Source organism: Cetorhinus maximus, chromosome 5, assembly GCF_964194155.1.
Source record: "Cetorhinus maximus chromosome 5, sCetMax3.hap1.1, whole genome shotgun sequence".
Taxonomy (NCBI): domain Eukaryota; kingdom Metazoa; phylum Chordata; class Chondrichthyes; order Lamniformes; family Cetorhinidae; genus Cetorhinus; species Cetorhinus maximus.
In genome coordinates, this window is record NC_135883.1 from 19,011,157 (window position 1) to 19,029,790 (window position 18,634).

The 18,634-nt window shown below is 41.6% G+C and overlaps 1 protein-coding gene across 3 annotated transcripts in view; it reads right to left on the reverse strand.

Annotated features, from left to right (window-relative positions):
* Positions 1-279: 279 nt before the first annotated feature.
* pla2g7 (phospholipase A2, group VII (platelet-activating factor acetylhydrolase, plasma)) overlaps positions 280-18,634 on the reverse strand; it is a 112,233-nt gene continuing 93,878 nt past the window's right edge. The window contains exons 9-11 of one of the 3 annotated variants that reach the window (XM_078541564.1): positions 15,098-15,268; positions 3,860-4,008; positions 2,793-3,316 (exon numbers count right to left, since the gene is read on the reverse strand). In XM_078541564.1, the coding sequence (XP_078397690.1) occupies positions 3,204-3,316; positions 3,860-4,008; positions 15,098-15,268 (433 nt within the window). In that variant the 3' untranslated portion in view covers positions 2,793-3,203. Of the gene's footprint in view, positions 3,317-3,859; positions 4,009-15,097; positions 15,269-18,634 lie in introns of all 3 variants that reach the window. The other 2 variants (XM_078541565.1, XM_078541567.1) reach the window with 2 other exon arrangements.

Genomic DNA, 18,634 nt, shown 5'->3' on the forward strand with positions numbered 1-18,634 from the left:
CTTCCTAAATGTCACATATCCTTAAATTTTCAGGTCCCAGTACGTCAACCTGCAGCCATGTCTATGCAGTGGCGATCAGATCGTATTTATTTATCTCTATTTGCACTATTAGTTCATCTGTTTTGTTCTGAATGCTACCTGCATTCAGTTACAGAGCCTTAAGGCTTGTCCTTTTTTTATTTTTGTAACCTTCAGCTTTATCTGCTGATTTACTCTTAGATTTCTACTCTCTGTCCCTTCCTGTTGCGGCCTGTTTATTATTTCCCATATTAATACCTCTCTTCTTTTTGATACGCCACATCTTCTCAGATTTGATCCCTTGTCCCCACTATTTAGTTTAAAACCCTCTCTACTTCCCTAGTTATGCAGGTTGCAATAATACTGCTCCCAGCGCGGTTCAGGTGTAGATTGTCCCAACAGTACAGCCCCCACCTTCCCCAGTATGGGTGCTTGTGCCCCATGCACCGGAACCCACTTCTGCCATACCAGTCTTTACGCCACGCATTCATCTCTCTAATGTTATTTGCTCTATGTCAATTTGCACGTGACTCAGGTAATACTAAGATTATTATCTTTGAGGTTCTGCTTCTTAATTTGGTGCCTAGCTATTCACACTAACTATGCAGAACCTCTTTTCTAGCCCTGCCTATGTCATTGGTTCCTACGTGGACAACGAGTACTGAATCCTCCCCCTCCCACTGTAAGTTCTTCTCCAGTCCTGAACAGATATCTTGAACACTGGCGCCAAGCAGGCAACACAACCTTCTGGACTCTTGCTGAAGTTGGCTTAAGTTGTGGTAGATGATCAGGAAGAACAGTATGGAAATTCCATAACTCCACCGTGAACTCACTATAGTTTTGTGCTGCCTGCCTAGTACGTAGCTGATATTCATTCTGTTCAAATCAGTGGAATGAGAATTGGTGGGTGATTGGCTCCAATAGGCAGTGAAGGTGAAAATCTACCTTTGTATTACGAGACAAAGTGAGGTATTTGGTCTCTTTTGGAATAGAAACCACCTCCCCGCAACATTTTGCTTCCTTTCATACACTTCAAACCACCAGCCCCCTCCCCGCCCCAATTTGGTTCCTTTCATACACTTCAAAAAAAAGGGTGCAAGTGTATTTTTACATTATTTTGGGTCTGGTACATCATCTGCAGTCAACACACTATCTTCACTTTGTGGGTGAAAGACAAGCACCATGAATGGAACTGCTGCAAGTGCAGTTAGAACAAATGAGCTACATACATATTGCTCTAATTTTGGACAAAATGCAAGACTGAGTCAGACATAAAATGCTAATTAATCTGCCCTTTACTTGAATATTCACTATGGTATTGCTCTCACACGTCTAGAGGAGGAGAGATAGTCACTTGGAAATATATCGCCGTTCCTTCACTGTCGCTAGGTCAAAATCCCGGAACTCCCTTCCTAACAGTACTGTGGGTGTACCTACACCACATGGACTGCAGCGGTTCAAGAAGGCAGCTCACCACCACCTTCTCAGAGGCAATTAGGGATGGGCAATAAATGCTGGTCTAGCCAGCGATGCCCACGTCCCGTAAATTAATTTAAAAAAACATTAATTATGAATTTAAAGAAATTAAATTGAAATTTGAAAAATAATTGAGTTTATTTAGGTATCATTTTTGTTTCTATTAAACTGTCATAGCATAGTGTGTACATTTACAAGTTATATGGCACTTCAGGGACAGGATTGCAATCGGTATAGGTTGTCATGGACACTATTTGCAGTAGTAAGAAGGAAAGGTTGCTGGGTTATTCATCTCTCAATAGTTAATCACAAAGGGCCACTAATGTGCTTGGAAGGAACTGATTCTTGATCAAAAACCCCATTTAGAGCAGAAAATAGGATACAACTATGTAAATGCACAAGAGAGAATCTAACCATCTCCCCATGACATTCAATTACATTACCACACTGAATCCCCAGTATCAACATCCATTGACCAGAAACTGAACTGAACTAGCCATATAAATACTGTGGCTACAAGAGCAGGTCAGAGGCTGGGAATTCTGCTGAGAGTAACTCACTTCTGATTCCCCAAAGTCTGTTCACTATCTACAAAGCTCAAGTCAGGAATGTGATGGAATACTCTCCACTTGCCTGGATGAGTGCAGCTCCAACAACACTCAAGAAACTCAACACCATCCAGGACAAAGCAACCCACATGATTTGCAGCCCATCCACCATCTTCAACATACACTCCCTCCACCACCAACGCACAGTAGCAGCAGTGTGTACCATCTACCAGATGCCATACAGCAACTCATCAAGGCTCCTATGACAGCACCTTCCAAACCCACGACTTCTACCACCTAGAAACAAGGGCAGCCGATGCATGGGAACACCGTCACCTGCAAGTTCCCCTCCAAGTTACTCACCATCCTGACTTGGAGCTATATTGCTGTTCCTTCACTGAGGCTGGGTCAAAATCCTGGAACTCCCTTCCTAACAGCACTGTGGGTGTATCTACACCACATGGACTACAGCAGTTCAAGAAAGCGGCTCACCTCACCTTCTCAAGGACAATTAGCGATGGGCAATAAATGCTGGCCTAGCCAGCAATGCCCATATCCTGTGAACGAGTAAAAAAAAATCACTATAACTGAATTTTAACATAGAAGCAATTCAGGAAAAATCTGAGCAAAATAATCATTGATGCTTCCAAAAACCTAACTTATACGCTTTTGGTTTTAAGAATCATTTCTTAATAAAGAAGTTCTAACCATGGATGAACTTTTAGCTTCACTATAACAGTAGGGGCTAGTACAAGAAACATAAAAGGCTGATCTATGCTGCATTATAGCTTTAAACAGTTGAGTGTAATGTCAAAATACTGAATGTAACAACTCATACCCTTAGAAGCTCAGTATAATACAGTTCACTTTTAAAAAGATACAACCAACTGGGAGCCTATTGTTTTATAAGAATATCAGACCTATAACTTGAATGTTGTAGTATTTATCCAAAAGATTAATGGATCTACATACAAATCAACAGAAATAGTTAAGGAGGTAAACTGTTTTACATGGCTGATGATACTTAGTTTCTAAATTCAACTTGTAATAGGCTTATAAGGCAAATGGTCTGCACAATGGCAAATGTTCACTGCAGATAAATCTGTTCATACAAATTTTATTTTTATTTTTATTTTACTGCAGTACACTCAACATTGACAGTCATTGCTTGGGTTCAGAATTCGTTAAAGGCAAATCAATATTTGTGCCTGGTATAATGTGTTCTCCTTTCCCATCAATAAGAGGGTCCCACTGATCAAAATCTTTCTCAAGACCTGGAAAGCAAAATTTGATATGCAAATTAATCCTAAAAGAATTGAAATTACTTCAAGTAACAGTGAAGCTTTCTCCCATCACAGTGGGAAATGTCTGTCCCACATCTAGAGCTTAAAGGTTCACTTCTGGGGTGCTGTTTTACCATTTAGAGAGTGGGAACCTCCTTTTCCAGAGGTGTTTCTCCTACTTTTTGATCTATGCATTTATTACACACACACACACACACACCATCTATCAAATGTAATTGAACTTTATGGTACAGAATTAAAAGACCTATTATCATTAAACATTTTGCATTTTTAAGAAAACCATTTCTGATGGAAATGCCAATATGTTTAATACTTTATAAACTCTTAAAGTGCAACATCATGCAAGAACAATCTATAATGACTGCACATCTGAAACACAACCTGTATGGCCACAGTGTTCTAAGATTGCCTCAATCTGACAATCACTACTGTATTGTTCTCCATACATATATATATAAAAAAGAAAACTTTATTATTGAAATATGTAACTCATAATTAATATATTTTACTTACCCAAGTGTCTTTGCATGAATGCTAAAGAAGCTTTGTTGCTAATATCAATAGCTATATGGGGATCTATTGTTCCTTTCAATTGAAATATCCTTCCAAAGAAAGTGCCAGTCAAAAATGTGAAATCAGGGAAGCTCTGATGAACCGTTCCCCTATAAAGAACCAAAGTATGAATGAAAAATCTCAAGGCGGTGAATTAAGTTCTAAATTCAATTCCTTCTGCAATTCACATACAAACCAAGATACCTTTAAGAAAATAGCTAAGTTTGCAAATGATTTGATTAAGGTTACCAAATTTGATTTCAAAATGTACAAGTATAAACATTTTTAGGATTGTATCCAGGCACACTATTGTCCAGTGTTTTATTTAAAAATCAAATATGGTCCTGCCTGTGACTTGAGATGGTGTGAGTTGAACACAAATATCGCCATTTATGAACATTAGCTAAGCTAATGATAGCACTTGTTTCTTTCTATCTTTAAGGCCTTTACCAATATTCTACAACATATTGCAAACTACAAATAACTTGACATTCAAATAAATAAGGAAAATTATTAGTAAAAAATCAAGTTATTTCTTTAGACTTTGATAAAGAAATTGAGGCACAAGATGAAACTCATAATTGGAATTGCAAAATATTGTAGGGAAACCACACTACAAACAGTGCAGTTGCAGAGCAAATAATCATTCTAAAATGGACTTGACCCAGTGATGCAAATGTGATTTTCTGCCTCTACATATGGCAGCGGCTTTATAAATGCTAGAACATGTTTTGTAAAGCCGCAGAGAATGTAGCCATTGCTGTAGAGTTTAGCAATGGCATTCTAGGTAACTAGATTAATATAGTAACTACAGATCAATCTATGATTTCTGCTGCAGCATTCAACGGGTCATGAGATATTTTTTCTTATAAAAACTTTTGCACCAACAAACTTGTCCTTCAGGCCCTAATATCATTATCAGGTTTCTTCATGGGCAAATCTTGCTCGCAAGGTAACAGAGAAATATTTACAATGAGGTGATGGCATAATGATAATGTCACTGGACTAAGCTAATGCTAGGCTAATCCAGAGGCCCAGGCTAATGCTCTGGGGACATGGTTCAAATCCCACCATGACAGCTGGTGGAATATAAATTCAATTAATTAATAAATCTGGAATTAAAAAGCTAGCCCCAGTAATGGTAACCATGAAACCATTATCAATTGTCATAAAAAGCCATCTGCTCCACTAATGTCCTATAGGAAAGGAAATCTGCTGTCCTTACCTGATCTGACCTGTATGCAATGTGGTTAATTCTTAATGTCCTCTGAAATGGCCCAGCAAGCTACACAGTTGTACCAAGGCACTACAAAGTCTAAAAGGGCCGAAACTGGTTGGACCATCCGTCATTGACTGAGGGACCGAAAATGACAAGGGCACACGCTGCCCTGTGAACACTGCAAAGTTCTCCTTCTAACATTTCAAGGCTTGTGCCAAAATTATGAGAGCATAATTAGTCCCACAGGCTAGTCAAGCAACAGCCCGACATAGTAATACTCACCGAATCCGAACTTACAGTGTCCGAGACACCACCGCCACCATCCCTTGGCATGTCCTGTCCCACTAGCAGAACAGACCAACCAGAGGTGATGGCATAGTGCTATACAATCAAGATGGCATTTCCCTGGGAGTCCTTAACATTAACTCCAGTCCCCATGAAGTTTTAGATCAAATAGGTCAAATGAGGGCAAAGAAACCTCCTGCTGATTACTTCCTACTGTCCCCCACTGCTCCACGTCTCTCTACCCCCCCCCCCCCACCCCAACCTGCCGCACCCCGGTTAACAAAATTGAGGCTAATGGAATGAGAGGGTCAATGTCAGCTTGGGATAAAAAAATTGGTTTTAGGAGAAACCAGTGAGTCATGGTAAATGATTGTATTTCAGACTGGAGGATGGCAAATAACTGTGTTCCCCATATGTCAATGCTAGGACCACTGCTTTTTTGATATATACATTTTATATAATATATAAATAATATATACTATATACATATAATATATATGAATGACTTGGATATTGGAATACAGAGTAAAACTTCAAAATTTGCTGATAATACCAAACTTGGAGGTGTTACAAACAGTGAGGATCATACAACATGACATAAATAGGCTGGCAGAATGACAGACAAACGCTAGATGGAATTTAATACAGAAAAGTGCGAGGTGATGCATTGGCAAAAGGGATAGGGAGAGGCAAAGACTTAATGGCACAGGTCTAAAGAATGTGCAGGGGCAGAGGGACTGGTGCGGGGGGTTCACGTGCATAGATCTTTAAAGGCCGCCAAACGTATTGAGAGAACAGTTAGAAAAGCACATGGGATCTTGGTCTGCATTAATAGAGGTATCAAGTACAAAAGCAGGGAAGTTATGCTGAATCTTTATAAAAGCTCTGGTTACACCAGAACTAAAGTATTGTGTGCAGTTCAGGTGACCATTCTTCAGGGAGGACATGAAGGTCTTCGAGAGGATACAGAGGCATATTACCAGAATGATTTCAGGGAGGGTGATATAAAGGTTAGGTTGGAGAATCTGGAGTTCTCTTTGGAGCAAAGGAAATTGAGGGGAGATCTAGTAGAGGTGTACAAGATTATCACAGCTTTAGATGAGGTAGACAAAGAACAGCTGCTCCTATTAGCTGATAGTACGAGGAATACAAGGTCTAAGGGACATAGATTTAAGGTTTTGGAAGAGAGATGCAGGACGGAACGTGAGAAACACTTTTACAGAGCAAGTGGCAATGACCTTGGAGACACTGCCTTAGAGTGTGGTGGAAGCAGAGACTATCAATGATTTCAACTGGAAATTGGATGGATATTTGAGGAAAATAAACTTGCAGGGCTTAGGGGATAGAGCAAGAGAAAGGGGCTGACTTGATCACTCTACAGAAAGCTGGCATGAACTCGATGAGCCAAATATCCTCTTGTTCTGTAATGACTCTAAGCTGGATCTCCAATAAAACAAAAATCGTACTATGTGTAGATGCTTTCCTGAGCAAATGGCTTTGGAGATATATTTGGTGAGGCACAAAACATAGGATGCACATGAATATGTGTCATTACGCCCACATCATGCAGCATATATTTGACCTGATGTCATGAGACTTCATGGAGTCTGGAGTTGATGTTGAGGACTCCCCGGGCAACTCCCTCCCAACTGTATACTACGGTGCCCCCACCTCTGCTGGGTCTCTTCTGCCGTTGAACAGGACATACCCAGGGATGGTGATGGTGGTGTCTGGAACATTAAAAATGTGCACTTTAACCCTATCAGGAGAAGGTCTAAAGTTTGTAGGGTTCTTTGGAGAGATAAAGAACCCTTTTGGATAGGTACTGGGAGACCTTTGGTAGAGGTAATATGCCCTTTGGGAATCTTAAAAGCAGACATGAATATGCATAAAAAGTGGATAAACTCTTTGGAACTGTCAAGATGTCAAGGGAACTGTCAAGCTAATTAAATCTCCTGCTCTTTAAATCGAAAAAAACAGTCTGCAGTTTTAAAGAAAAGCAGTGCTTGCCACTTTACTCTGTTTGTTGACATAAGCCTGAGAGTTATCATTATAGGATTAGTTCTGCATGACTGATTTCAAAATTTCACAACATATATATACTTAATGGATTTTTCTAATATCAATTTTTAATAGTGAATTCATTAATAGGCCTTTAGAACTTCATTTCATCTCAGCATGGATCCTGAGGTCTGCCCATGGTGGCAACTGGGTGAGCTGACATAGAGAAGGTTAGGGAAAAGGGTGATGGGTGGGGGGCATGAATTGGCAATAAGTTGGCATGGACCATAGGGGGTAGAGTGGCATAGGTTGGTATGGAGAGTATGAGGGGCTGTGGGTGGGGAACATATGGTGGCATACATTGGCATGGTTGGAGCAAGGGGATTGTGTGGCAGGTGAGAGTTGTTTTTTGTTTTCTTTTACAGCTGGGACAAAGTGCCAGATCGCTGAGGCCAGCCTTTTTCACAGCCTGCCTCCGCACCCAGCAGCCCTGAACATTTTCCACCGACAGCAGGCATGATTCCTGTTAACATCCATCCACCCACCCCAGGTATGAAAAATCCGACTGCCCACCCGGTGCAGAGGAGGGTGGGGAGGGAGGAGGACATTCTCGTGAACCTGCTCCTGGGTCTGGGCAAGTTGGCCATCGACAATTCCAGGCAGCAGGTGACTGAGGGGTTAATCTGGCCCAACTGTCTGCCCCTCTTCCACGGCTACATTCGCGACCGGGTGTCCCTGGTGAGGGAGCATGCGGTGTCCGCCAGCACCATCGAGGCCTTCCATGCTCTGTGGGAACCGCAGGGACTGGGGTGCTTTATTGACCCCCTCGAATCACATGTTAATTTGACGTTGTAAGTTTCCTTTAAGATTAGATTTCTTTTTTCAGTACCTCTTTAAGGGGCTGCTTCTTACTTTGTCCCTCATTTTCTTTAATTTAGCTTAATTGGTTGCTCAAAAGAGTAAAATCAGACTGCCTACGACACTTTGCTCCAAGTTGGGTTTGCAGAGTTGGGAATTTTCCTAAATCTGTACTTGGGAATGAAAATTCCGGCCTAGGAATGCTAAAGCCACTTGCCCAATGAGCAAGCCACTTCTTTCTCTCTATCTTCACAACTGAAGAAATTGTAAACTCCTAAGGCTAATTCATTCATTTTATGTTTTTCCATTTAATGTGCCTGTGTTACATTGCAAAAATATTCCATGTTTAAACTGAAATGGATCATCAGTAACATTTGTTCTCTTCTGAGAATTTGATGAATTTTGCTCCCCCTCAGAAGAAAATATTCAAAATGAAACAACTCCACAGAAATCGGATATATTACCTGACAAAATCTGATAGCATAAAATATCAGCTTAAGAACATATTTGAAGTTAAACGATTCTGTCTGACCACCAAGACTTGATTGTTCATCACTGTCCTTACTGATGTAAATTGGTTTAATGTCTCAAATTTAAAACTTATGTATTTTGATTCCTTCAAATGGCCCCATTCTCCAGATCTCTTGAACATCCTACAATCACTACCCACCTCCATCCCTAGAAATGTCCGACTTGGTCTCTAGATTCTTGTGCATCCCATCATTAACAGTTGTGCCTTGGGCCAACTTGGCCCCACAGTCTCAAATTCCCTGCCTAAACCCCTCTGCCTCGCCTCTTTTAAGACCCTTTTTTTAATACCTACCTCTTTCACCAAGCTTTTGGCCCTCTCTCTCAACCCTTTTTTGGCTCAGCTCATTGCCACAGCCAATTAACTTCTTTTGATGTGGTAACCAGTTTACACATAGAAAGGAATTCAATAACCATTTAGACAGGTTCACCTAATTTTAGGAGCTTTTTTTAAATTCTTTCATGGGATGTGGGTGTCACTGGCAAGGCCAGCACTTGTTGCCCATCCCTAATTGCCCTTGAACTGAATTAGGCCATTTCAGAATGCAGGTAAGAGTGAACCACATTGCTGCGGGTCTGGAATCACATGTAGGCCAGATCAGGTGAGGATGGCAGATTTCCTTCCCTGAAGGACATTAGTGAACCAGATGGGTTTTTACGACAGTCGATGCTGTTTCATGGCTACCATTACTGAGACTAGCTTTATATTCCAGATTTGATTAATTGAATTTAAATCCCACCAACTGCCAATGTGGGATTTGAACCCATGTACTCTAGGCATTAACCTGGGCCTCTAGATTACAAGTCCACTGACTCTACCACTATGCTACCATCTCCCCGTTTTGTTATGACACGGGTAAAACTCCCTTGCTCTTCTTTGAATAGTGCCCATCTCCACCCTCGATGCCTTAGTCCCACTGAAACAATTACTCTCTCTCACTCTGGCCATTACCCATGACACATGCCTCATCTCTGACCCCTTCAGTCCAAGGGATGCAGAGTTGCACAGATATGGTGGATGACTGGTTTAGTCATTTACTGTCAGACCTGGCTGAACTACATAAAGCACCATTGTGCCCTCATCTGCTAAAACTGCTCACTATTCCAGGATCATCGTGGAATGCAAAGTTAATCCACCAACACCCCAGTCTCTCCAGGGTTTTTTCTCCACTGCAAACCATCTCCTCTTACCCATCTCCTCCACCCTCACCTCCTACAAGAAGTGCAAAAAACTCATGGACTTCTTTCTCACTAATGGATTTCTTCGTCACTAAGACGGAGACCATCTGATCAGCTGCCTCTGCTCCTTCCCTCCTTCCAATGGCCCACCATGCCAAACTTTCTCTCTAAAGATACCCCCTGCCCTAATTCACCACTTGCATTGTTCTAGTTTATTTCCTATTGCCCCTCATGCTCTCTCTAAACACATCTTGTGCATGAGATCCACCTCTTGCTCTCTTGATCCTATGCCTTCTCCTGCCAGTCACAGGAGTGACAGTTACAGCAATAAACTAGCTCTCCTCAACCTTCCTGATCGATCTGCAGCCTTTGTCCACAAATATGGTTGGCCACACCATCCTCCTCCAATGCCTCTCCACTGTTTTCCAGCTGGGTGGGACTGCATTCGCCTGGGTCCATTCTTATCTACTTAATCATAGTCAGAGTATCACTTGCAATGGCCTTACTTGTTGCTCCATTTCCTCTGGTATCCCTCAAAGATTTATTCTTGGTCCCCCTTCTGTTTCTATTCACCTTATTACATCATCTACATGCAACCTCTTGATGACATCATCTGAAAACACAGCTTTGTTTTTCACATATATGCTGATGACTCCCAGCTCTACTTCACCACCATCTCTAGTGACTATTCCACTGTCTATTTCTTTTACCCATCCTAAACCATGAAATGGTTCAAATAAAATAATTAAAATAAATACCTAAAATACATACCTGTGTAATTAAGAAACATATAACTTTTAGTTGTAATTGTGGGTGGCACTAGCATTTAATAAACACAGTATATTGTAGTATACATTGGAATTATTCCAAATTAATTAAGAAAATAATTAAAATAAATGAGTAAGTTAGAATAAATCAGTAAATAAATACTGTAGTAAACGCTTTATATAAAGTTTAAGATATGTCAGTGCAGCTCAGCCATGTGGAATGTACATCTTGTGGGATGTGGGAAGTCATGCAGGCACAAAGTGCTCTCGATGACTACATCTGCAGGAAGTGTTGCCAGCTGAAGAAACTTGAGCTCCGAGCTGCGGAGCTTGAGCAGTGGCTGGAGTCACTGTGGTGCATTTGCAAGGCTAAAGATTATGTGAATAGCACGTTTAGAGAGGCGGTCACGCCACAACTAAGAAGTACACAGGCAGAGAGGGAATGGGTGACCGCCAGAGTATCTAAGAGAAACAGGCAGGCAGTGCAGGAATCCCCTGAGGCTGTCTTGCTCTCTAACCGCTTTCCCATTTTGGATACTGGTGAGTGAGATGGTTCCTCAGAAGACTGTAACAAGATCCAAGTTCACTGCACCACAGGTGGCTCAGCTGCACAGGAGGGGAGGAGGAAGAGTGAAAGTGCTATAGTAATAGGGGATTCCATTGTTAGGGGAGCAAATAGGTGTTTCTGCGGCCGTAGACATGAATCCAGGATGGTATGTTGCCTCCCTGTTGCCGAGGTCAAGGATGTCACAGAGCAGCTGCAGGACATTCTTTTGGGGGAGGGTGAACAGCCAGAGGCCAAAGGTCCACACTGGGACCAATGACATAGGTAGGAAAAGGAATGAGGCCTTGAAAGCAGATTTTAAGGAGTTAGGAAGGGAATTAAAAAGCAGAACCTCAAGAGCAGTAATCTCATGATTACTCCCAGTGCCACGTGATAGTGAGCATTAGAATAGGAAGATTAAGCAGTTCAACACGTGGCTGGAGAAATAGTGTAGAAGGGAGGGCTTTAGATTTCTAAGGCATTGGGTTAGGTTCTGGGGCAGATGGGACCTCTATAAGGACAGGTTACGCCTTAACAGGACTGGGACTAATGTCCTCACGGGGAGGTTTGCTAGTGCTGTTGGGAAGGGTTTAAACTAGAATAGCAAGGGGATCGGAACCTGAGGGAAAATTCAGAGTGCAGGGGAGAAAAACTGGCATTGGGAAGTAGTGAAGTATCAACTGATAATGAGGATATATCAGAGTGGAGTATCAAGGTAGATAGAATATTTGGAGAATTTTATAGAATTAGAGTAGGCAATAGTAAGACATTAGGTGGGGCTAGAATAAGGGGGAAAGTAAAAAAGCCTAAATCAGGGCTAATATGCATGTATGTGAATGCAATGAGTGTGATTAATAAGATTGGTGAACTGCAGGCACAGGTTGACAAATGGAATTATGATATTATTGCTACAACAGAGATCTGGCTCAAAGAAGGGCAGGACTGAGTGTTGAATATTCCTGGGTACAAGGTGTTTAGGAGAGACAGGAAAGGAAGAAAAGTGGCAGGGGGTAGTGGCAATATTGATTGAAGATGGCATTACATTACTGGAGAGAGGATGTTCCAGAGGGGTCAAGGACGGAATCTCTCTGGCTAGAGGTAAGGAATGAAAAAGGTGCAATAGCATTGATTGGTGTAGTATATAGACCATTAACTAGTGGAAGGGATGTGGAGAAACAAATTGGCTAAGAAATTACGGAGAGGTGTAAGAATCATAGAGTAATCATAATGGGGCACTTCAATTACCCAAACATAGACTGATATAGGAATAGTACAAAGGGACAAGAGGGGCGAGAGTTCCTGGAATGTGTTCAAAATAATTTTCTGCAGCAGTATGTTTCCAGTCTAATGAGAGGACATGCACTTTTGGACCTGGTTCTGGGGAATGAGTTGGCTCAAGTGGATCAGATATCAGTGGGACAGCCTCTAGGAGACAGTGACCATTATATCATAAGGTTTAGGTTAATCATGGAAAATGACAGGGAACAATCCACAGCAGGGATAATTGATTGGGGGAAAGCCAACTTCAATGGGATGAGAATGCATCTGAGTCGAGTGAGTTGGAATCAATGTTGGCAGAAAAGACGGTGGTGTAACAATGGGCCACCTTCAAAGAAAAAGTATTGCAGGCAATATCAAGGTATATTCCCTTGAAGGGGAAATACAGGACAAATAAATCCAGAGCACCCTGGATGATGAGAGAAATAGAGGTAAAGATGAAAAGGAAGAAGTGCGGGTACAATGTGTCAGGTAGAAAATGCAATGGAAAATCAGGCTGAATATAGAAGGCCCAGAGGGGAAGTGAAAAAACTAATAAGAAAAGCAAGGAGAGCACGAAAAGGGGATGGCAGCGAGCATAAAAGGGAAACCCAAAGTCTTCTATCAGCATGTAAATAATAAAAGGGTAGCAAAGAAAGAGTAGGACTGATTAGGCACAAAAAAAGGGGACTTGCATGTGGAGGCTGGAGAAATAGTGCAGGTATTGAACGAGTACTTTGCATCTGTCTTTACAAAGGAAGAAGATGCTACCCAGGTCAAGGTGAGAGAGGAGGTAACTGGTACACTAGAAGAACTTACAATTGAGAGGAAGGTGGTGTTGGAAAGGCTATCTTTACTTAAAATAGATAAGGTACAAGGACTGGATGAGGTGCATCCAAGCATTCTGAGGGAAGTGAGGGTGGAAATTGCAGAGGCACTAGTGATAATCTCCAAGTCTTCCTTAGATACAGGGGAGGTGCCAGAGGACTGGAGAATTGAGAATGTTACACCCTTGTTCAAAATGGGGTGCAAGGATAAAGCTGGCAACTACAGACCAGTCAGTTTGACCTCAAGTGATAGGGAAACTTCTGGAAACTATGGTACTGGATAAAATCAACAGTCACTTAGACAAGTACAGGATAATTAATCAATCCATGCTGGGTTTCCTTAAGGGAAAATCGTGTTTAACTAACTTGCTGGAATTTTTTTAAGGAGGTAACAGAGAATGGTGATAAGGGAAATGCTGTTGATGTGGTGTATATGGATTTTCAAAATGGCATTTGATACAGTGCCATACAACAGACTTGTGAGCAAAATTCTAGATCAAGGAATAAAAGGGACAGTGGGCACTTGGATAAGAAATTGGCTGAGTGATAGGAAACAGAGAGTAGTGATAAATGGTTGTTTTTCAGATTGGAGGAAAGTTTGTAGTGGAGTTCCCCAGGGGTCGGTGTTGGGACCCTTGCTCTTCCTGATATATATTAAAGACTAGACTGTGGTGTGCAGGGCATGATTTCAAAATTTGCAGATGATGCTAAGATTGGAAATGTTGTCAACTGTGATGGGGATAATCTTGAACTTCAAAAGGACATAGACATGTTGGTGGATTGGGCAGACATGTGGCAGATGAAGTTCAATGCAGAGAAGTGTGAGGTGATTCATTTTGGCAGGAAGAATATGGTGAGACAGTATAAAATAAAGGGAGAGCCTCTAAAGGAGGTGCAGAACAGAGGGAACTCAGTGTATGCATACATATGTCATTGAAGATTGCAGGGCATTTTGAGAGAGCAGTTAATAAAGCATATAGTATTTTAGGCTTTATTAATAGGGGCATTGAGTACAAGAGTAAGGAGGTCATGTTAAATTTATATAAGACACCAGTTAGGCCTCATCTGGAGTACTGCGTCCAGTTCTGGGTGCCATACTTGAGGAAGATGTGAAGGTATTGGAGAGAGTACAGAGAAGATTCACAAGAATGATTCCAGGGATAAAGAACTGTAGCTATGAGGATAGATTGGAGAGGTTGGGACTCTTTTCCTTGGAGAAAAGGCGGCAGAGAGGAGACTTGATAGAGGTATTCAAGAAACTGAGGGGTATGGACTGGGTAAGTAGTAAGAAACTGTTGCCACTCAAGAGAACATCAAGAATTAGAGGGCACAGATTCAAAATAATTGGCAAAAGGATTAAATGTGATGTGAGGAAAAATTATTTTCACCCAGAGGGTGGTTGGAGTCTGGAGCAACCTTCCTGAGAGGGTGGTGGAGGCAGGTTCGATCAAGGTATTCAAAAGGGAATTGGATTGCTACCTGGAAAGAGAGAATGTGCAAGGTTACGGGGAGAAGGCAGGGGACTGGGACTAGGTGGAATACTCTTTCAGAGAGCCAGTGCAGAATTGATGGGCTGAATGGCCTCCTTCTGCACTGTAAAGATACTGTGATACTGTGAAAACCTTCCAAATACAATTACAAACATTGTCCTTGATTTAGCAGATGCTATTAAACTGGATAGTATGATTCACTGATTTTTTTTTTAGGTTGACCTTTACTTACACGTTTACTCACATGATTGTAATCATCTTTTGCTGTATTGTGTTTGAATCAAGTTTTTTCATTTTCAGGATATTCTCAACCCACTGGAATTTTTCTGAGTTGATGAACAGTATTGGCTTCTGTACCTTTGTATATATATCATCCTCCAGTGGGAACATCCATGCATCTAATGCCACTCCACATCTATGTATAAGAATAAATATAGAGCAGAATAGCTTGTGATCCTTGCAAATAATGTCATAAACATATTTAGCAGGTGCTTTCCCAGACACAGGTAAATGAATAGATCTGTTTGAGACTAGGCTTGGCAGCTAATGAAGTTATCTTCAAAGATTAGTTAAAAGCATTTTAATATTAATTAAAATCTGGGATGGGTGAGTAAAGGCCATTTACCCAATAAAGCATATCTTCTAATAAAACATCTAATTGTATTTAGAATGTTTTTAACTTCTTACCTTAGTAGCTTATTCCAGTCCTTTATCACCCTTTATATAAAGCTTTTTTCCTAATATCTATTTTTATTTTTCATTTATATTTATATATTTTTCAAACTTCTACTAAAGTCTTTTGATCCTCTTTTCTTTCTTTACAGTAATAATCTGAATTTTAGTTGATCATAATGAAGTCCCCCTGCCTTCCTAGCCATTTTGCTTTCTGAAAATGTTCTCTGATGCTTCCACACATGTTATTATCTTTACTTGGAATCAGTCTTGTTAACCTTTCAGTACCCTTTATAATACAAGTGTAGCACAGAAACAAACCTGTATGCCAGTGACAATTTTGCAACTGCAGACAGTAATATTGGGACTGTTGCACAGCACTCCCAACAATGATGAAACTGCTAAATGAATTTGCCGTGAATGCTAATTGGCTTAATTTGTGCATTAGGGAAATTAAGACAGCACATTAGGCAGTTAGGAGGCTAATGCTACACATTACAACAGTAATACATTGACATTTTTATGCATTCAAGTTATCCAAATGGAACAGGTATTAGAGAGCTGCAGTGAGAAAGCACAAGGCCTCATTTAAAGGTAAGCTTATGCTAACGATTTTCCCTGGACATTTTATGGTTCTATACTGGTATCGTATTTGGCAGAGGTGGAGCAGCAAAAAACAGGAAGGGAGCTGCCCACAAGATCTGTTGATGTGGCATATCATCAAGTCCCAGCTTGATCACATAATGGGTCTCCTCTACCAGGCACAGTGATTGATGTGGTAGTAGAGGTGTGCCTAAAGCAGCTGAGGTTTAGTAAGGAAGCACTGACAACTGTGTCATATCCCTCAAAAGACTATTGTGCAACATGTAACATTTAAATGACACTGCCTGTAGCAGACAAAGTCAGTGTGATACAAAAACGGAAAATGCTGGAAAAACTCTGCAGGCCTGACAGAATCTGTGGAGAGAAAAAGAGAGTAATGTTTCGAGTCCATATGACTCTTCTTCAGAGCTAAAGAGAAGTAAAAATGTGATGAAATTTATACTGTTAAAGGGGGGTGAAGCAGGTGAAGCTGGATAAAAGGCCAGCGATAGATGGGGGCAAAGGAGAGACTGACAAAGATGTCATGGACAAAGGGCGTGTGGTAGTGGTAAGTGCTAAAGGAGGTGCTGATAGTGGCATTAAGGTAAGAAATCAGAATGTGATAATAGCAGGACAAGGGTAAGTACTCTGAAAAGAACAACATGAACAAGTGACAGATGGCCCTTGTGGGGGTGGGGTGGGGGGGGAGGGGATGGTGGTGGGGAAAAAAGATTGAAAATAGGATAAAAGGTGGGGATAAAACAATGAATAAATGAATAAAAATTAATAAAAATAAGTAAATAAAAATTAATATTGAATAAAGGAATAAAAAAAGGGTGAAGATAGAGGAGAGAGTTCATGGTCTGAAGTTGTTGAACTCAATGTTAAGTCCGGAAGGCTGTAAAGTGTCTAGTTGGATGTTGTTCCTCCAGTTTGCGTTGGGCTTCACTGGAACATTGCAGCGGGCCAAGGACGGACATGTGGACATGAGAGCGGGATGGTGTGTTGAAATGGCAAGCGGAAGGAAGGTCTGTGTTATGCTTGAGGACAGAAAGCAGTCACCCAGTCTGTGTTTGGTCTCTCCAATGTAGAGGAGACTGCATAGGGAGCAGCGAGTGCAGTCGACCAAATTGAAGGAGGTACAAGTGAAGCACTGCTTCACCTTCTCCTGAAAGGAGTGTTTGGGCCTTTAGATGGCGAGAACGGATGAGGTAAAGGGACAGGTGTTGCACCTTCTGTGATTGCATGGGAAGGTGCCGTGGGAAGGGGATGAGGTGTTGGGGGTGATGGAGGAGTGGACCAGGGTGTTCCAGAGGGAACGGTCCTATGAAATGCCGACACGGCGGGTGAGGGGAAGATGTGTTTGGTGGCGGCATCATGCTGGAATTGGTGGAAATAGCAAAGGATGATACTTTGAATGCGAAGGCTGGTGGGGTGAAAAGTGAGGACGAGGGACCCTATGATAGTTCTGGGAGGGAGAGGAAGGTGTGAGGGCAGAGACTTGGGAGATGGGTTGGACACCATTGAGGGCCCTGTCAACCACAGTGGGTGGGAAACCTCGGTTAAGGAAGAAGGAAGACATGTCAGAAGTGCCATTTTGGAAAGTGGTATCATCGGAACAGATGCGACAGAGGCGAAGGAGCTGAGAGAATGGGTGGAGTCCTTACAGGAAGCAGGGTGTGAGGAGCTGTAGTCAAGGTAGCTGTGGGAGTCGGTGGGCTTGTAATGAATATTGGTGGACAGTCTATCACCAGAAATTGAGACAGGTCAAGGAAAGGAAGGGAAGTGTTGGAGATGGACCATGTGAAGCTGATGGAGGGGTGGAAATTGGAAGCAAAATTGATAAATGCGTGTGTCAATTTATTAAGAAGAAAAGCTCTTTTTGGGATACCATGGAGTATACAACAGCACAAAAGAAGCACGAGCACAATCAATGAACTTCTGGAATCTGGAAAATCAAAGTCAATGTGATCGTTAATTTTTAATATGTCAGGCTGCTTCCAAGCTGGTAGTAGGGACAGATGCAGTGGGTAATTAAGTTCACAGATTTGTCAAGAATGGCAGCAATACGACACTCAGTAGGGCCAAAAATGTAGGCACTTTCTCCAATGATCAACAGCAATTAATAGAAAGGGCAACACAATACTACAGAACTGTTGGATTTTCCAGATTCCAGAAGTTCATTGATTGTGCTCATGCTTCTTTTGTACTGTTGTATACTCCATGGTGTCCCAAAATGAGCTTTTCTTAATTTTGGCACATGCATGGTGTTCATCAGCCAGCAGAGAAATAATGCAGGTCAACATTTACTTCCTCAAAAGCTTTCAGAACGCCTTCCCTTTAATGCAGTCATTTGTGTCATCTGTGGCTGAAGAGAAATGAAGAGTGGAAGGATGACACCAGGGAGACTAAGGGTATGGCTTAAGGTAAGGCTATGCAACTTAAAAACACAATGCTGCAAATACTCAGCAGGTCTGGTGGCATCTGTGCTGAAACAGAGTTAATAGGCCAAATCTTTGCTAATGAG